The sequence below is a fragment of the Prunus mume genome, linkage group LG3 (assembly GCF_029339155.1).
Source record: "Prunus mume cultivar Tortuosa linkage group LG3, ASM2933915v1, whole genome shotgun sequence".
In the NCBI taxonomy this organism is placed as follows: Eukaryota; Viridiplantae; Streptophyta; class Magnoliopsida; order Rosales; family Rosaceae; genus Prunus; species Prunus mume.
The window spans coordinates 6,304,376-6,325,575 of record NC_142700.1 but is presented as its reverse complement, the minus strand read 5'-3'; the positions used below and the strand labels follow the sequence as shown (position 1 = coordinate 6,325,575).

General features: G+C 39.2%; 3 protein-coding genes and 1 pseudogene across 3 annotated transcripts; all 4 read left to right on the top strand.

Moving 5' to 3' along the window:
• Positions 1-466: 466 nt before the first annotated feature.
• Positions 467-1,683, top strand: LOC148918556 (wall-associated receptor kinase 3-like). The gene has a single exon (XM_089048521.1). It carries the CDS (start codon positions 482-484, stop codon positions 1,646-1,648), a length of 1,167 nt encoding a protein of 388 aa, XP_088904647.1. The 5' UTR covers positions 467-481; the 3' UTR covers positions 1,649-1,683.
• A 368-nt stretch (positions 1,684-2,051) lies between these two features.
• Positions 2,052-5,030, top strand: LOC103325360 (putative wall-associated receptor kinase-like 16 pseudogene; annotated as a pseudogene).
• Positions 5,031-8,745: 3,715 nt separating this feature from the next.
• On the top strand, positions 8,746-17,162 carry LOC148918555 (putative wall-associated receptor kinase-like 16). The gene is made up of 3 exons (XM_089049443.1): positions 8,746-9,820; positions 10,112-10,282; positions 15,791-17,162. Exons 1-3 carry the CDS (start codon positions 8,974-8,976, stop codon positions 17,011-17,013), a joined length of 2,241 nt encoding a protein of 746 aa, XP_088905569.1. The 5' UTR covers positions 8,746-8,973; the 3' UTR covers positions 17,014-17,162.
• Positions 17,163-17,599: 437 nt separating this feature from the next.
• LOC148918554 (wall-associated receptor kinase 2-like) lies at positions 17,600-20,835 on the top strand. Its single transcript, XM_089049407.1, has 3 exons — positions 17,600-18,515; positions 18,711-18,884; positions 19,270-20,835. The coding sequence occupies exons 1-3, from the start codon at positions 17,630-17,632 to the stop codon at positions 20,505-20,507; spliced, it is 2,298 nt and encodes a 765-aa protein (XP_088905533.1). The 5' UTR covers positions 17,600-17,629; the 3' UTR covers positions 20,508-20,835.
• The last annotated feature ends 365 nt before the right edge of the window (positions 20,836-21,200 follow it).

Below are 21,200 nucleotides of genomic sequence, written 5' to 3'. Positions count from 1 at the left end.
TTCTCAGATTTTGATGAGTGCAAGGCTTTGAACCCCTAGTATTGGATCCTGTGAGAACTTAGATGGAAATTATTCTTGTAAATGTCCCAAAGGGTACAAAAACGACGGCACAAATAAACAGAGTTGCATCAAAGACGACCCCAACAATCTCTTGCTGATTATTTCATTGGGTATGTTTCATTTACATGTAACAGGAATAATAATTTTCATGGTAATATATAATTGATCATATACTTTGTCAAAAACCATTCTGCTAAAAAAGAAATCACTAGCTAGACAACAAAAACAAGACCTATTACTATATATATTCTTTCTGATCAATCTATCCTTTCCTTTACATCTTACCCCAAAAATGTCACATAGATTATGTACATATATAAGCAAATTATAAAAGCAACTTAGTTGTATTTTTCAACTATATGCAGGTGTAAGCGGAGGTTTCTTGGTTTTACTGGTTGGAATTTCACTGATATATTGGCGAATGCAGATAAGAAAGTTCACCAAGCTCAAAGAACAATACTTTATACAAAATGGTGGCTTATTGTTACAAGAACAACTTGCTAGTCAAGTAGGTTCTGTGGTGACAACGAAAATCTTTACTGCAGAGGAACTTGAGAAAGCCACAAACAATTACCATCAAAGTAGAATTCTCGGTGAAGGAGGCTACGGAATAGTTTACAAAGGAATATTGCCGGATAGCAACAGAGTAGTTGCCATAAAGAAGTCCAAAATTGGTGTCCCAACACAGAAGGAGCAGTTTGTCAATGAGTTGATTGTTCTTTCTCAAATCAACCATAGAAATGTGGTGAGGCTATTCGGTTGCTGTTTAGAGACATCAGTGCCTTTACTAGTTTACGAGTTCATTGCAAATGGCACTCTTTTCGAGCACATCCACCATATAAATGGCAGAGGATCATCTTTTTCATGGGAATTACGATTGAAGATAGCAGCAGAAACTGCAGGAGCATTAGCATACTTACACTCCTCTGCTCTCATGCAGATCATACACCGAGATGTGAAGGCAACAAATATACTATTAGATGATAATTACACGGCAAAAGTGTCAGACTTCGGAGCTTCACGACTGATCCCTCTAGATCAAAATCAACTTACAACATTAGTGCAAGGGACATTTGGATACTTAGACCCTGAATACTTCCTTACAAATCAACTAACGGAAAAGAGTGATGTCTATAGCTTTGGAGTTGTCCTTATGGAGCTCCTAACAAGCAAAGTGGCACTTTCTTTTGCCAGGCCCGAGGAAGAGAGAAACCTAGCAAGTTTCTTCGTTTGTTCAATGGATGAAGGTCACTTGTATCAAATTCTTGATAATGACATAGCCAACGAGAGAAATATTGAGACACTACAAAACGTGGCCGAACTCGCAAAAAGATGTGTAAGGTTAAAAGGGGAGGACAGGCCTAGCAAGAAAGAAGTAGCAATGGAGTTAGAGGGAATGAGAATTGCAGCAAAACATCCATGGGGAAAAGATGATATCTGTGCAGAAGAAACTGAGTACTTTCTCGGCTCACCTAATTCAGACACTTATCTTTTGAATGTTAGAGCTGATTGTGGTCCTAGTTGTACCAGTAGTGGATATGACAGCATGCAAAACCAACTGTTGATGCCAAATGATGATGGCCGATAACTAATAACCTATTGCTAGGGCCTTTGTAAATATCAAACAGAGGTTGTAGGATTCTTCTTTGTAAAAGAGGATAAGATGGCTATGGCAAAAGAAGTTAAATTATAAAAACAATTTGTGTCACTGCTATAATTTTTTCGTGAATCACCATGTTGGTCCGCTTGGACTTCCTGGAAATAGTGATTACAAATCTCATTTTTTATTGTCTGACGCGACATTTTAATTATTATATTCTTCTTTTTTCGGTTGGCCGGACTTCAATTAGTTATAATATTTGTTTTAATCTCGCCGGACTTAACAGAGAAATAAACCAGTAAAGATGAGGACGACAAATTAAACCAGTCCTATCTCCTTACTTCATTCCTCTTAATTACTCAAAATTTTAATTAAGTGGTGAACATATGCCATGGCCTTACGTGGGGATGGGAGGATGCTCGTTATGCAAGTAATGATATTGATGAGACTGGTTGTAAATGCAACAGCAGCAACAGCTCAAGCCCGGCCTAATTGCCAAGACAAATGTGGTAACCTCACAATCCCATACCCATTTGGCATGGGTGAAGGCTGTTACCTTCGACCAGAATTCAACATCACTTGTGATCAATCCACCCAACCGCCGTCAGCCTACTGGACGGGCGGTACGCACAGGATTACCAACTTTTCTGTTGCTGATGGCGAGTTGCAAATAATGCTAGATGTAGCCATGGATTGTTATGATGATTCGGGTGAGGAAACAGCAGACAGCTCCTCTACTTCACTACAGCTGCCTCCTCCTTACAGCATGTCCCATACACAAAACAATTTCACCACAGTGGGCTGTGACACTATAGGAATCTTTTTGGGTGAGCGCTCAGGGGATGGAGGCCTAAAGAAAGAAAAGGTCAAAGTCGGCAATAGCGTCACCTTGTGTGATGATATTCTTGGAGACGCACTTCCAGACTCTTGCTCTGGATTTGGCTGTTCCCAAGCTTCCATCCCTGGTGGACTGCGAAACATTTCCACTTTTCTTCTAAGCCTGACTGTCGGCAATCGATCGGGGATTTATAATCCGTGGTACGCTAAGTACCCTTGCAGCTATGCCTTCATTGTGGAACAAGGCAACTTCTCATTCAACCCCAACACAACTTTTCAAGAACTCAACAACTCAAGGCAGCTTCCAGCAGTTCTGAATTGGGCAGTTGAGGGCGAGTCATGTGATGCAGCTCAACAGAACCCCAACTTTCCATGCAAGGAAAATACCAAGTGTGTCGAACGGACGACCATCGGCGGTGGTCCGCCTGCTTACATTTGCCAGTGCTCGTCAGGTTATCTAGGGAACCCGTACCTCCCAGATGGTTGCCAAGGTCATCTCTATAGCATACACACACACACACACACGAAATATATAGATATGTGTCTAATGAATTAATAATGTTCACTTGCCTGACTATGTTTTGTTAAACTATATGAATATGAACCATTGATAAGGCTCATGCCTGAATATGTGAACTAAATTCACAGTTGTCCGGCAACATAAATTTGACAAGAGAATAATTGTACTGTCCTATAATAACATGTGAATGTGTGTGTTAGTTGTTTTTACTGGAAAGCTAAAGATTGGAATTTTGCATGATGTTAATTGCGATAAATTTGGTTTTCCTTACTATTCAGATATTGATGAGTGCAAGGATTCAAACCCCTGCAGTATTGGAACGTGCATAAATTTTTCTGGAGATTATTCTTGTAAATGTCCCAAGGGGTACAAAAACGACGACAAGAATCAAAAGAGTTGCATCAAACACAATCCCAGCAATCGATGGAAGATCATTCTCCTGCCTGTTATTTCATTGGGTATGTTTTATGTACATGTTAACATCCACCCCTATGAGAATATATCCAAAAGTTCCAACCTACGTATGTTTCCCCCTTCTCAGTACTAATTACCGTTTTTCAAAGGCTTATAAACATTGATTAATCTCACTAACAAGACCCAAGTTAAACTGAATAAATATCCTTCATTGTGACACATATATATAATCTTATTTCGTCTCAACGAATTCTTTCTCAGAAGCATTTTATCCTAGAAAGTAAAGCACAAGGTAGACAACAAAAACAACATCTATTAATACTTTTCACCAATCTATCTTTAACACTTCTTTTTTTTCTTTCTAATTTTATTTTTATGACTAGACTTGCATAAAAACTTACGACAATTTTCAATTATGTGCAGGTGTCAGTGCCGGCCTCTTGGTTTTACTAATTGGAATTTCATGGATATATTGGGGAATGCATAGAAGAAGGCTCATGAAACTCAAAGAAAAATACTTTAAAGAAAATGGTGGCTTATTGTTACAAAAACAACTCGCAAGTCAAGGAAGTTCCATGGAGACAACAAAAATCTTTACCGGCAGAAGAACTTGAGAAGGCCACAAACAATTACCATGAAAGTCGAATCCTTGGTGAAGGAGGATATGGAACGGTTTACAAGGGAATATTACCAGATAACAAAGTGGTTGCCATAAAAAAGTCCAAAATTGGTGTCTCAACTCAGAAGGAGCAGTTTGTTAATGAGATGATTGTTCTTTCTCAAATCAACCATAGAAATGTGGTGAGGCTATTGGGTTGCTGTTTAGAGACACCAGTGCCTTTACTAGTTTATGAGTTCATCACCAATGGCACTCTTTTTGAGCACATTCATAATACAAAGGGCAAAGGATCATCACTTTCATGGGAATTACGATTGAAGATAGCAGCAGAAACTGCAGGAGCACTAGCATACTTACACTCCTCTACTTCCATGCCAATCATACACAGAGATGTGAAAACAACTAACATACTATTAGATGGGAATTACATAACAAAAGTGTCAGACTTTGGAGCTTCAAAATTGATTCCTCTGGATCAAACTCAACTAACAACTTTAGTACAAGGGACACTCGGATACTTAGACCCTGAGTACTTCTGTTCAAGTCAACTAACAGAAAAGAGTGACGTTTACAGCTTTGGAGTTGTCCTTATGGAGCTACTAACAAGCAAAGTGGCACTTTCTTTTGACAGGCCTGAGAAAGAGAGAAACCTAGCGAGCTTCTTTGTTTGGTCAATGGAGGCGGATCTCTTGAATCAAATTCTTGATGATGAAATAGTCAAGGAGGGAAATATTGAGACACTAAAAAACATGGCCGATCTCGCAAGAAGGTGTGTAAAGTTAAAAGGGGAGGATAGGCCTACCATGAAGGAAGTAGCAATGGAGCTAGAAGGAATGAGAATAATGGCAAAGCATCCATGGGGGAAAGCTGATTGTCCAGAGGAGACCGAGTACTTGCTTGGGTTAGCTAAGTCATATCGTGCTAGTGGATATGACAGCATGCAAATCCAGATGTTAATGCCATATGGTAATGGTCGATAGTCGATAATCTATTGACTTGTTTCTGTAGTGTTGTAGTCTAGAAAATGTAAACCTATGTCCTCTTCTTTGTTGGCATTTTCAGTTTATTTGGATGTTTTTAATTCGAGATGTCCTTCTGCTAGTGATATATGATCAGTTGAGAATTGAGTTTATCTTTTTTCAATTAGAGATGTCTTTGCATGCAATTAATTGCAAAATGTCTAGAGTGAGTTTTGTCTGAATTTTTGATTGCAAACATATCTTCTTAACATTGCAACCAAGACAAACGGAGAAATTATTTTAGCAGCCCTAGACATGAACAACAACGACACAAGGTTTTCACTGTATTGCAATGCTATTATCAAATCCTCATCCAAAGAGTGCATATGTAGCTGTATCAAAGATCAACACAAGGCAATATTAAATAGGCTCTTAGGGTATCCCAACTTATTGTTTCCCCCTTCTAATTAAATTAGAAGCAGACATAGGTTGACAAGTAAAAAGAAGTACCAGAAATAGACTTTTATCACAAGCAGAAATTCCTGTGAAAATAATTGAATCAACCAGATGCATAGTAAAGGGACATATAAATATCAACCAGATGCCAGTGGAATTGGGAAGCCACATGGGAAGGAAGCAAAAGACTTACACAACTAGTAAGTTTAAATACTTCACTAGCTAGATCCTTGCTAGCTAGATCCTTGGACATATCAAACACTTCACTAGCTAGATCCTTGCTAATACCCCATCTTGTCAAAATAACTTACCAGCAATTGAAATTAAGACTCAAAAAAGGGTAAGAATTTCCATTTGCACAAGCTTATTGAAGTATTCAAATTTCATGAAATTCCAAGTTCGAATTCTTTGAAATTTAATCACGAACCAGTTAATTAAATTTTTAGGAACTTAATGGGACAGATGGAGCCCAAATACAATATACAATTTAGTCAGAATTAAGAAAATCTTTGGGTTGTAAACAGAAACACTGCAAAATAAGCAACCAATTAAACAGAATCTGTCCTTTTCTTGCAATCAGTTCAGTCTACTGACTACTATTGAAGGTTGTAGCCCCACCTCACTCTTCTCCTGGCCCAAAAAGAAGCGTGTTCATATGATTCTGTCTAGAGACTTGTCAAAAGAATCTCCAAAACGTGCAGGTTGGAGCAGCCAGATGCTTTCAAATTCCATCTCCATGGACCATGCATCTGTTGTGCACGGCAAAAATGGATTGCATTGGATGGTGGATATGAAACCATTGAAACAACAAGAGCAAAATATGAAATACATAAATTTAAATGACACCAAGGATTTATACAGATTCAGCCTGTGTGTAGCCTGCATCCAGTTCAAAGACAACGAGAAATTCCACTAGTATCCTAAAAGATATTACAACCAAAGGAGATCAACCCTACCTATCCTAGGAATTACAGAATTTAACTCTCACAGCCCAAATCTCAAATACACCCAAGTCACTCACACCAATACCAAAAGAGGGAACAAATATTACCACACCCAAAAACCAATAGAGAAATGGATTTTTCTCTCCCATTGATCAGACAGGAAACTGTCATCAAATGTGCAGCTACAACAAAGAGGAGCAGCAGCTGCTTTATATCCCTCTCTCACATGGTGCAAACGGCACCTCCAAAATGGTGAGGCACACTACGCACCCATTCAAATGCTGCAGCAGCAGCACTCTGATTAAATAGCCAAAGTAGGCCTGGGCACAGTTTGGGTTGGGTCAAATTTTGACTGACTCATGGGCCAAACCAACCAAAGTGAGGTAGGGTCAAAGATGAAACCCAAAAATGGACTGACCGGAACATTCATGGTTCGGTTCTGTTTTTTTTGTTGGTTATGGCTTGAGCCCAAATGTCAGTTTGGGTCAAATCCACCGATTCAAAAAAATTTAAACTCAAAGACCGAACTGTTGACTTCGGTTTGAATCAGGTCTAGTGTTGACTTTTTTCGGTTTAGTCAAAAAACTTTATTTTTCGGTTCAATTTAATTTGGTTTCATTTTTATGCCCATCCAAAGAATAATGCTTTCAATCACCAAAAGCCAAAGCCACCGAAAGCACCGAAAAAAGCCAATCCAATTTGTCTCCCAACCAAATAACAAAGCCATCCCATGCATTTGACAAAGATGGCAAGCCATCGTTACTCGTGTGAAAACTCCTCCAAAGTCAACAATGGCTGCTACTAAAGTTCACAATTTGTTGCCAATTTTCAACAACATCGTCCAAAAAATAGGCACAATCAATGCGTAAATTTTCCACGGCATGTGGCCATGGACTGCAACATTATTGGAACCCGCCACATGACTTTCGCTGGCGCAATGCCATGCGCACCAGTCTTTACTGCAGAGGAATTTGACATGCATATATCGTTTTCACACCCTTGCTGTTTTGCTGTATAACTGTTGTACTCTTTTAAGGCAGTTTGAGAGCTATCAAATTCATCATATTCATATATGCATAGAGAAGAACTACCTTGCTGACCAGAGTCGGTCCATTGATTTTGAAGGCCCTGTGCAAATATGGATGTCGAGGTCCTATATATACAAGTAGGAAAAAAAAAATCCATATAGAAACAAAAATTTCTGACACGGGAAGAACACATTCGGAAAGAGCTTCCTAGAAAAATTTCTTTAGTCACCCTTCCAAATCACAGAGCTGATAAATTGATTTTCCAATTTCAATGCTTGGTGAATTCTCATGTGAATAAGGGAGGGAGAAAAGAACTATGATTTTGGGGAAAGGGCTAAAGCTTGGGTTTTTACAATCCAAAATGTAAGACCCGTGTCTTGGGGAAACAAGAACAATAAGCAATCCCACGTCGCTCGGGGAGGGAAAGGTGAAGTGCTTAAATGTGTGGGCACTTCTCTTCCTAGCACGAGGCCTTTTGGGAGCTCAGCGGATTCTTAGGAACTCCGAGTTAAGCGAGTTGGGGCTAGAGCAATCCGGGATGGGTGACCTCTGAGAAGTTGCTCGTGAGCTCCTAGAAACAAAACCGTGAGGGCAGAGAAGGGGGCCCAAAGCAGACAATATCGTGCTAGGGGAGTCGGGTCGTGACACAAAATTTGATGGAAGAGGGTGGTACACTGGTATTGAAGAGAAATGGCTTTATTTTGATGGAGGAGAGTGAGAAAGACTTACTGAAAGAGAAAATAATATTAGAATGGTTTTGCAGCTTGAGAGTTGGGAAGAGGAAAACACAGGTTTCAAACCATAATAAATAAATAAAAAGAAGAGTTGCAGTGTGAGAGTTGGGAAGAGGAAAATCAATTAAATTAGAATTTGTTGATAATAAATATTCAATTCAATTTTGGTTTTGGTGCTTTGCATGTGGTGTTGTGGGGTGATATTTAATATTTCATTTTTATTTTCATGTTTTAGTTAATTTAATGGGTTGACTAGGAAAAATTTGGAGGCCCCTAAATTTTGGGAGCCCTGTGCGGTCGCACACCTCGCACACTCCATGAGCCGCCTCTGTCTGACTGTCTTGCAAAATGGAGCTACAATCTGAATTTGGGCATTTGCTTTTTTTGAAAATACCCCTCTGTTAGTGATGTGCTGGTTGATGACTTGCTAGGAGTCTCTCATGCCCGTCAGATCTTTAATAAAGTTAAGCTGTTCTTTGGGGTTTTAACACCCTCATTTCATCAAAAAAAAGCTCCACTTTTTAAGTAATTGGAAATTATACTGACGACTTCAACATAGAAAAACAAGAATGGTACATTTGCATCAACGGACAAATTACTAAAGATAAGAAGGAAATTTCCTCTAGGCTAGCCCCCTGAGCCACGGCGTGACCTGCCAGTCCTCATTCCTTACGTGGCTAATTTGCCTACAAACGGCCAGGCTTGTTAGCAGTTTATTCACTTATAATTCAACGAACATATAGGTTTGTAATATAGACCATACTACACGGAATTAAGTTGTGTGCCATTCTTACATGAGAGGATGCTTATTATGCAAGTCTCCTTGGTAATGGCGGTGCTGGCCGCGGCTGCAGCAGCTGACTTTGCCCTGCCAAACTGCCCAGACAAGTGTGGAAATCTCACAATTCCATACCCATTTGGCGTTACAAAAAATTGTTACATGGGACCTGACTTCTTCATCAATTGCACCGCCAACGGAACAGCGTTCTTGAGGAGAACCAACATTCTTGTTACCAACATATCCGTGGATCTCGGTGAGATCCAAGTACAGCAGTATAGGGCCTATGACTGCTACGACGAGATGGGCAAGAGAAACCACAACATCCCGTGGATTTGGGTGGCTCCTCCTTACACCATCTCCGGTACCAAAAACAAGTTCATGGCCATTGGTTGCGATACTTATGCAACTTTTAGAGGCTACCGTGCAAACCAAGAAAGATTCATCACCGGTTGCATATCCTTCTGTGACCGCCTCTACAGTGGTGAGCAAGACTCTTGTTCTGGCATCGGGTGTTGCCTAACTTCCATCCCCGACGGTCTCAAAAATTGTACTGTGACGTTGGCAAGCTATCACAATCATACGTATATTAGGAGCTTTAACCCCTGCAGCTATGCCTTTGTTGTGCAAGAAGGCCACTTCAGATTCTCCGATTCAAGTTTTCAACAACTCCACAACAAAGAGCTGCTTCCAATGATCCTTAACTGGGAAATTGGAAATGAGCCATGCGATGCAGCTCAAGAGACCACCCAGAATTCATCATGCAAGGCACATAGTAAGTGTGTCAACCCCAATAATCGCTCTACAGGTTACATTTGCCAGTGTTTGCCAGGTTATGAAGGGAACCCTTACCACCCCAATGGTTGCCAAGGTATGTACCAGATTTTACAAAGAAGGAGATCCCTCTTCTAAAGCTATATGTATTACATAGATAGTTTTGCAGGGTGTACACGTAGTCCTTTAAGTATGAACTCAAATATAGATGGTTTCTATAGTTCAAATGCAGTGTAAAGGTAGAAAATCTTTATATAGGATAGTCCTAGAAAGGATGTGTGCATTTTCTTACAATAAGGGGCATCCTTAATATAGAAAAACTCTATCGGACGTTAAAGCTCAAAATTGGGATTTTACATGATGCATATGGGTTTTATTTTATTTTCAGATATTGATGAGTGCAAGGCTTCAAACTCCTGTAGTATTGGAGTGTGCGTAAATTCCCCTGGAGATTATTCTTGTAAATGTCCCAAAGGGTATAAAAACGAGGGCATGAATCCAAAGAGTTGCATCAAAGACAATCGATCAAAGACCATTCTCCTGCTTATCATTTCATTAGGTACGTATGCTTTATTTACATGTTAACATGCACCCTATATATGATCACAGTAAAAAATTCGAACTTTAATCTATTTTATTTTTAACGGCTAGCACCCATATTTATGTTATTTATCTTCTTTATCCTAAATTCTAACCTAAGCACTAGCTAAACTATCATTGAAAGTTGAAACAGCCCAATTAATGTGCCTCATCAAGTGCTAGGTGAAATTGATTATTCGATTCCTAAGATTTTTTCACTTTGTTTGGTGATCCAGTTTAGATTGAATTCAAGTTGAGTCTAAGGCCGTCCTAATGTCTCACCCTTCTAGGTGGGACTTGTAAGACACAATATGTTGGCATGCATGACTCTTGTCTATTTTAAGTTAAGTTCAGTGTGTATAGTTAAACTCAAAATCCAAACACAGGTGAGAGGAGGTGCTGGAAAGTGTAATAGTTGAACTTAAATAGAACGTTACATCACCAGACTATGCTAAATTCAAGGACATAACTCCTACTAACTTAATCCATTACTGACACTACTAACAAACTGCTCCACGAATGGGAGACTCCTAAAGACTTGGTAAAACATAACAACGTGCAACATAACTTCCTATAAAATAGGATAATCAGTTTATTTAATTAAAACAACTGCTGTAACTAGATAAAATCTTAACACCCGCCCCTTAAACTAAATGTTCCTTGAACAATCAATTTAGAGAGAAACCTTTAACATGCACTATAGCTTCTGTCTTCAAGCAATATTTTTCACAGAGCAAACTCCTAACAATCTTCTTAGCTTCGAGAACACCGGTAATTTGAGAGGCTTGGTTAGAATATCAGCTACCTGATCTTCACTTATGCAGTAGATTAGATCAATTGTTCCATCCTTTGTGAGGTTATATAGGAAATGGTAGAGAACATCAATGTGTTTTCTTTTGCCATGTAAAACTGGATTCTTGGACAACTTGATTGCTGAACTGTTATCACAATAAACAGGAGTTTGACCATCTTTCAAACCACGTAATTCTTCAAGTATCCTCCTCAACCAAATAGCTTGACAACTGCAGGCGGTTGTTGCAATAAACTCAACTTCGGTGGTTGACAGAGTGACAATCTGTTGTTTTTTGGATGACCATTAAATGGCTCCTGCTCCTATCATATATGCATAACCTGAGGTGCTTCTCCTATCATCTGGGTCTCTTACATAGTCACTATCAGTGAAGCCAAACAAACCTGATTCAGCTCATTTATTGTATAATATTCTAAAATCAATTGTGCCCTTCAAGTAACGAAAAATTCTTTTTGCTGCCGCCAAATAAGACACTTCTCGACACTCCATAAATCTGCTAATGAGACTCACTGCATGTTGTATGTATGGCCTAGTCGCTGTCAAATACATCAGACTTCCTACAATCTGTTTGTAAAGAGTTTGATCAACCTTCTTCTCTTCAGAATTCTTTATTAGTTTCAAACCAATTTCAATTGGTGTATAAACTGAATTGCAATCTTTCATCTCAAACCTGTCTAAGATCTCTTGAACATATTTCTTCTGTGAAATAAATATTCCGACACTAGATTGTGCTACTTCTATACCAAGAAAATAGTGCATCAATCCAAGATCAGACATATCAAACTCATGCATCATGGATTTCTTAAAATCATTAAACATGACCACATCATTACTTGTATGGATCAAATCGTCCACATACAAGCACACGATGAGTATCTGCCCTTCCTCTCCAAATTTTGTAAAGAGTGTATGCTCATATGGACATTTTTGAAATCCTTATCTTGCAAAATATGTCTTTATGCTGCTGTACCAAGCTTTGGGAGCTTACTTCAGCCTATATAAAGTTTTTTTAGCATGTAAACTTGTATTTCCTTCCCTGGATGAACATAACCTACTGGCTGCTCAACATCAACCTATTCTTGCAACTTACCATGTAAAAACGCAAACTTCACATCCAGCTGGAAGATAGGCCATGAGTTACGTCTGCCATTAAAATCACCATCAGATTGTGTCATGCCTTGCATGGCGCAAGCAATTCTGTGTAATCAACGTTGTACTCTTGCTTGTAACCTTTCGCCACCAAGCGTGCTTTGTGCTTATGACTCTCACCCTTCTTATTCAGCTTTGTCTTAAAGACCCGTTTGACACCAATTATCTTATGCCCTTGTGGAAGCTCTGTCAACTCCCAAGTATTATTCTTCTCAATAGATTTGATTCCTCATCCATGGCTTTCTACCACTTTGGTTCTCTGATGGCATCAGAAAATAACACAGGATCAGAATCTACAAACAAAGGAAAGTGAACAAGTGGATCATCATCACTTCCTTTACTTCCACTAACGGAATCAAACACCCATTCAGAATCTATCAAACAAAGAAAAGTGAACAAGTGGATCATCATCACTTCCTTTACTTCCACTAACGAAATCAAACACCTATTTAGAATCTATCATCCATGCAAGCCGCTTCTTTAAACGTTAGGGTTGTGCACTAGATGAACTTGCAGCATGAGCTCTAATTGGTGGAACAATTGAAAAAGTTGGTGTCGGAACTACTAAAGAAGTTGGTGCTGGATAAGTTAGTGCTGGAACAACTAAAGAAGTCAATGCCAGAATGTACTGTTGTGGCTGCTCTCCAGTTGTTGTTGTTCCATGTTGTCATCAAAATTGACTGGAATCTTCTGCTGCTGTTGAGAAACATCATCACTCTAATTCCATGTCTTCTCTTCATTAAATACAACATCTCAGCTAATAATAATCTTTTTGGACACATGATTGAATAATTTATACGCCTTGGAAACTTCTCTTATGCCAAGAAAGACACATTTTTCACCTTTGTCATCAAGCTTCTTCCTTTTCTGATCTAGAATACGTGCATATGCAATGCAGCCAAAAACTTTGAAGTAACCAACTGCTGGTTTATGGCCGCTCCATGCCTCTTCAGGTGTCAAATCTTGAACAGCAAAAGTTGGATTTTAGTTCAGTATGTGAATGCTCCAGTTTACACTTCCGCCCAGAAACTCTTTGGAATGCAACTCTTTATGCATACTACGTACCATATTTAAAATGGTACAATTCTTCCTCTCTGCCACACCGTTCTGTTGTGGTCCATAAGTTGCCGTAAGCTGTTGGCGAATGCTATGTATAGCCCAAAAATTTTCAAAGGCTTTTGAATTGTATTCTCCACCACGATCAGTTCGAAGAACCTTGATCGTTTTCTCTATCTCATTCTCTGCAACCACCTTAAAGTGTTTGAATGCATTTAAGGCTTCTGATTTCTCATGTAAGAAATAAACCCATGTTTTTCTGTTGTAATCATCAGTGAACATTTAAAGTACCTTTTTCGGTGTTGGAAGCTGAAGTTATTGGCCCACAAATATCTGAATGGACCAGCTCAAGAGGTCTTCGAGCCCGCCATGCTTTTCCCTTCGGAAAGGTTTCCCTATGTTATTTTCCAACAACACAAACTTCAGTTGGACAAGTTATTTGAGGAAGGCGAATCACCATCTCCTTATCATGTAGCGTCTTTAAACCTCTAAAATTCAGATGACTATAACGTAAATCCCATAGCCACGCTGGATCATTGACCTTGGTAGAGAAACACGTAGGATCATCACTCTGAATATGTAATGGAAACATTCGATTTGTCATCATGTAAGCCTTAGCAATTAAGCCCCTCTTTTGGTCATGTATCTGACAAGCTTCTCCTATAATCTTGATCTCATATCCCTTTTCATGCAGTTGTCCCAAGATCAGCAAATTGCTCTTGAAACTCGGGACAAAGAAAACACTAGAGATGGTATGGACAGTGTTATCTTTAGCCCAAATTTTGAAATCTCCTTTTCCCAAAACAAAAACTTTGGTGTTGTCTCCAAATCTGTAGTTGTGAAACTTTCATCGAAGGTAGAGAAAATTGACTTTTCTCCACACATGTGATTACTGCAACTTATATCCAAGTACCACACGTTCTTTTGTGGGTTTTCCATGGTTTGACACACCATTAGAATAGCCTCTTCTCTTGCTCTACAAAATTCGCCCTTGTACCCTTTGCTTTATTCATATTTGTGTAACATTTAGACTGGTAATGACCATAATTGCCACACCTGAAACACTCGACGTCTGATTTGCCGACATTCGAACCATGATTGTAGGATTGCCTTCAGCCTCTGCTGCTTTTGCCCCCATAATTATAATAGCTTTTACTGTTACTGCTGGAATCATGAGTGTCTTTGTTCCCATCTCTGCTACCTGGACCTCTTTCATGGCCGCCGCCTCTACCGCGTCCTCGTCCACAACCACCACAACCTCTTGTTGCCGAAGAATCAATATTTGTTGAAACTTTCAAGGCATGTTCCTCAGATGTACTCTGATTGATCTTCTGCTCATGGACAAGCAAGGAACTCTGCAGCTCATCAATTGAAAGCTGCTCAACATCATTTGACTCCTCAGTGGAGCACACAATGTAATCAAACTTTGTAGTCATAGATCACATGACCTTTTCTACGATGGTCACGTCTTCCATATTCTCGCATCTTGTTTGCAATTGCATGCCATTGCTTTTGAAAAATAGTCATTGACGGACTCTCATTGTTTCATCTAAAGAGTCTCAAAATCTTTCCTTAGTGCTTGCAGCATTGAACACTTCACCTTTGTTGAGCCCTGGTACTTTTTCTTCATGGAGTCCCAAATTTGCTTGGAAGTATCTTTTTGGAGAATGGTCTCCAAAATGGAACGATCAATAGCTTGGAATAAGTAATTTTTCGCCTTCAGATCTTTCAGCTTGGATTCATCCAATTTCTTTTGTTGTATCTCCGTCAACACCACTCCACTTTCCGGTTCTACTATACCGGTTTCTGCGAGAGTCCAGCATTCTTTAGACCTCAGGAAATTCTCCATCAATATGCTCCAATGATCATAATGACCATAAAAGCATGGTATGGCTGGCTGCACATAGTTGTCTGTAACCTTGTTAGACGCCATAGAAACTTACTGTCGTAAGTGCAATAATAACTTACTGCTTTTGTGGGAAATTTTTCATCAGGCCTCAGTGGGGAGCTCTGATACCAAATGTAGAGTTAAACTCAAAATCCAAACACATGTGAGAGGAGGTGCTGGAAAGTGTAATTGTATATTGATAAAGTTGAACTTAAATAGAACGTTACATCACCAGACTACGCTAAATTCAAGGACATGACTCCTACTAACTTAATCCATTACTGACACTACTAACAAACTGCTCCACTACTGGGAGACTCCTAAAGACTTGGTAAAACATAACAACGTGCAACATAACTTCCTATAGGATAATCAATTTATTTAATTAAAACAACTGTTGTAACTAGATAAAATCTTAACACATGCCACACAACATGGAGTATCTCAATTAATATGCGCTCTCTCTTTCTCTCTCTATATATACTATCTTAACTCCCCACCCTCAGAAATATTAGATAAACACGTACATAAAAAAAAATAAAAAAATCAAATCAAATTTAGTTTTGATTTTCAATTATGTGCAGGTGTCAGCGCAGGGTTATTGATTTTACTGGGGGCAATTTCATGGTTCTATTGCTGTCTGCAAAGAAGAAAGTTCACCAAACTCAAAGAAAAATACTTTAGAGAAAATGGTGGTTTATTGTTAGAACAACACCTTGCTAGCCAAGGAGGCTCTATGGAGACAACCAGGATCTTTACTGCAGAAGCACTTGAAAAGGCCACAAACAATTACCATGAAAGTAGAGTCCTTGGCGAAGGAGGCTATGGAACTGTTTACAAAGGAATATTACCAGATAACAAAGTGGTTGCCATAAAGAAGTCCAAAATTGGTGCCTCAACCCAGAAGGAACAGTTTGTTAATGAGATGATTGTTCTCTCTCAAATCAACCATAGAAATGTGGTGAGGCTATTAGGTTGCTGTTTAGAGACACCAGTTCCTTTACTAGTTTACGAGTTCGTCACCAATGGCACTCTTTTCGCCCACATTCATAATATAAGGGACAAAAGATCATCACTCCCATGGGACTTAAGAATGAAGATAGCAACAGAAACTTCAGGAGCACTAGCATACTTACACTCCTCCACTTCCATGCCAATCATACACCGGGATGTCAAAACAACGAACATACTGTTAGATGAAAATTACACAGCGAAAGTGTCAGACTTTGGAGCTTCAAAATTGATTCCTGTGGATCAAACTCAACTAACAACTTTAGTGCAGGGGACACTCGGATACTTAGACCCTGAATACTTCCTTTCAAATCAACTAACGGAAAAGAGTGATGTTTATAGTTTTGGAGTTGTCCTAGCAGAGCTACTAACAAGTAGAGTAGCACTTTGTTTTGGCAGGCCTGAGGCTGAGAGAAACCTAGCAAGCTTCTTTGTTTGTTCAGTGGAGGAAGATCGCTTGAATCAAATTCTTGACGATGACATAGTCAACGATGGAAATATTGAGATTCTGAAAAATGTGGCCATTCTCGCGAAAAGATGCTTGATGTTACAAGGGGAGGAAAGGCCTACAATGAAAGAGGTAGCCTTGGAGCTAGAAGGCATGAGAATTAAGGCAAAGCATCCATGGGGGAAAGCTGATTGTCCAGAAGAGACTGAGCACTTGCTTGGTTCAGGCAAGTCAGATGCTTATTGTGTGGATGTTACAGCAGCAGATTGTGGTCATCCTAGTGGTACAAGTAGTGGATATGACAGCATGCAAATCCAGATGTTAACGTCGTATGGTGATGGCCGATAATCGATTGCTAGGGTAGTTGCGATGTATATATATGCTAGAAATAAACCAATATGTTGTTCTTTGTTGGTCTTATTGGTTATGTTATGAATTCAAGATGTGTTTTCTGTCGGTGATATATGATGAGTTGAGAAATTATACTTTTTCAAAAATGACCCCGGACTTAATCAAATCTACCATTTTTTTCAGTTTCTAGAAACCAGTAAAGGTTGATAAGTTCTTGGAGGTTTACCGGTCAACCTTTTCCTTCATTTATAAACATCACAAAAACTTTTCAGCAATTCTTATTTATAATTTTAAAAGAAAAAAGAAACCAACTCTAATAAAATTACTTGACTTGACTTGACTTCGCCCCCGCCGTCGCCTGTTGACTATTTATCGCGCTGGATGTTTTATTGCAATTATTTATACTAATTCTTGAAAAATAACGAGTCGAGGTAAAAAAAAAAAAAGAAACATTAACAGAGACAAATGAGTTAATTAGAAAGACCGTTTCCCACATAAGCCGAAATGCCACCACGCGTCCTAATTCCTTCCACATATAAGGCTGTTTTCTTCACTCAAAAATCATCCCAAAACATTAGCACAATTTAATTGCTGCAGCCTGCATGCATACAATATGAAGAGGATGCTAATTATTTTGCAGCTCTCTTTGGTCATGGTGGAATTGGTTGTGATATTACTATTAGCAACTCCAATTGCAACAGCAGCTCAAGCCCTGCCTGGCTGCCAAGATCATTGTGGCAATCTCACAATCCCATATCCATTTGGCATAGGCCCTGGCTGCTACCTCCAACCCGAATTCAACATCACTTGCAACCAATCCACCCAGCCCCCAACAGCAAATTTGAAGACAAGCAATATCAAAATCACCAACATATCCCTTGAAGAGGGTGAGCTCCAAATTCAGCAATATGTAGCCGAAGACTGTTACAACGCTCAGGGCAACCGGACGGACAGAAACGTCCCCAGGCTCCGGGTGTCTCCTCCCTACACCATCTCCCATACCAAGAACAAGTTCTACGCCCTTGGCTGCGACACGTTAGCGTATTTTACTGGCTACCGGGGCAACCAACGGTACACGACGGGGTGCGTGTCCATATGTGATAGTCTAGATATGGCTGTTGACGAGCAGGACACTTGCTCCGGCGTAGGCTGTTGCCAAGTGTCCATCCCTAGCGGACTGAAAAATCAGACTGTCATGTTGACAAGCCCTACAAATCGCACGGGCATATGGGACTCTCACCCTTGCAGCTACGCGTTTATTGTGCAAGCTGACCGCTTCGAATTCAGTCGTACGAGTTTGCAACTGATGAACAACAAAAGTTTGCTTCCGGCGGTTCTTAATTGGGAAATTGGGAATCAGTCATGTGACGCAGCTCAAAAGAGCGAAGGTTTTGCATGCAAGGGAAATAGCACCTGTACTACTGTTGGGTCGGCAGGTTACACTTGCAAGTGCATGCCAGGTTACCATGGGAATCCATACCACCCAGATGGTTGCCAAGGTATATATATATATATATATATATATATATATATATATATATATATATATATATGTTTCAATATTTCCTGCTAAATATTCGAACTTTTTTTTCTTCTAAGAATACTACATTCGGTTTTTACCTAAGTTACGTTGATGCTGGAAAAGCTAAAATTGGCATTTTACCTGATCTTTGGCTTTCCATACTATCTTTCAGATACTGATGAGTGCAAGGATTCAAACCCCTGCCCTATTGGAACGTGCATAAATTTACTGGGAAATTATTCTTGTAAATGTCCCGAAGGGTACAAAAATGACGTCATGGATGAAAAGAAATGCATCAAAGACAACAGTCGTTCAAAGATCATTCTCCCGCTCGTTATTTCATTGGGTATGCCTCTTGGTAACATGCATCATAAAATCATAGCCTAAATTTATTTTTACTGACAATTTCGGATCCGAATCCGAAATTCTCATAACGTTTTTCCTTAATATTACAGAAAAATAAATCCACACATAAGTCATGCTAGCTAGCCTGTTCCAATTTCAGTCTTTTTAATATAATATATATTGGAAGTTTTCCCTTTTTAGTACTAAACATTTTTAACAACTTATACATATTGATTCATCTCAGTAAGAAGACTTATGAAATTTTCATTGTGATATAACATATCACTTTGACTAAAACATTAATTTGTCCTAAAAAGAAAGCTCTAGCTAGATAACAAACTCTTAAATCAAATGAGGTAGTTGTAATGTTATTTAATTATCTGCAGGTGCCAGTGGAGGCTTCTTGCTTTTACTGGTTGGAAGTTTGTGGATATATTGGGGTATGCAGAGAAGAAAGTTCCTCAAACTCAAAGAGAAATACTTCAAAGAAAATGGCGGCTTATTATTACAACAACAACTCGCTAGTCAAGGAGGCTCTATGGAAACAACAAAACTCTTTACAGCAGAAGAACTTGAGAAGGCCACTAACAACTACCACGAAAGTAGAATCCTTGGTGAAGGAGGCTATGGAACGGTTTACAAAGGAATATTACCAGATAAAAGCGTGGTTGCCATAAAGAAGTCAAAAGTTAATGGTGCGCCAGCTCAGAGTGACGTTTTTATTAATGAGGTGATTGTTCTTTCTCAAATCAAGCACAGAAATGTGGTGAGGTTATTAGGTTGTTGTTTAGAGACACCGGCGCCATTACTGGTTTACGAGTTCATTGTTGAGGGCACTCTTTCTGAGCACATCCATAAAAAAATTGACAAAAGATCATCACTTTCGTGGGAGCTGCGATTGAATATAGCGACAGAAACAGCAGGAGCACTAGCATACTTACACTCCTCTGCTCTCATGCAAATTATCCACCGAGATGTGAAAGCAACAAACATACTATTAGATGAACATTACACGGCAAAAGTGTCCGACTTTGGAGCTTCAAGATTGATCCCTCTAGATCAAACTCAACTAACAACGTTAGTGCAAGGAACACTTGGATACTTAGACCCCGAATACTTCCTTACGAATCAACTGACGGAAAAGAGTGACGTCTATAGCTTCGGAGTTGTTCTTATGGAGCTATTGACAAGCAAAGTGGCACTTTCTTTCGCCAGGCCCGAGGAAGACATAAACCTAGCCAACTTCTTTGTTCGTTTCATGGAGGAAGATCGCTTGAATGAGGTTCTTGATAATGACATAGTCAACGAGAGAAACGTTGAGACACTAAAAAAGGTGGCAGAAGTCGCAAAAAGATGTGTAAGGTTAAAAGGGCAGGACAGGCCTAGCATGAAAGAAGTGGCAATGGAGCTAGAGGGAATGAGAGTTACACCAAAGCAACCATGGGGAAAATCTGAAGTTTCAAGTCCAGAAGACACTAAGTACTTACTTGGTTCAGCTATGAATTCAGACGCTTATTTTGTGGATGTTAGATGTGATTTTGGCTCTGGAGGTGCAACTATTGGTACAACCAGTGGGTACGATAGCACGCAAATCCAAATGGTAATGCCATACGATGGACGATAGTTGACTGATTTAATGTCGATAGCGTCTAATGATTATGTAGTTTAAGGAATTTAAGTGCATATTTGACATTGTTTATTTTGAACTATAATTACTTTCTTTCAAAGTTTTGAATATCCACGCCGTTTGGTAAAAGAGAAAAAACCTGCTTTTTGGAGGAAATCGCTGCCACACACAGCAGTTTGGAGAAGCTGGTAGGCACCTGCTTTCACTTTCCACTTTCACGGAAATCAGACGCGGAACCGGTGTGGGTTAATGAATATTTTTATAATACCTATACTATCCTTATATCTCTTACGTCACATATCCCTTCATTCCAGTCAATCTTTAATTCAACCATTCTGTCCACTTCTTTTTTTTTCCTCTTCACTTGTTTATCATTTCACTCTTTAGTAAATAAATAAATAAATACCTTGGTGGGTGTGCTTTTTTCATTCTCCAGGAGATGCATAGATAAGACAGGATGCAGCAATTGCCTCCTTTCCCTTACAAGTATTTTTTTGCTGTACTTATTCTTGATGTTTATGTTTATTTTTTATTTTTATTTTTATTTTTCTGAATTTTCTTGACTTTCTCCTCTGAATCTTTTTCTGGGGCATTTGGGTGAATTAATACTTTTACACAAAATTTTACCAAACACTCAAAAATTGATTTTTGTACTAACAACAATTTTAATATTCATTTTACCAAACACTA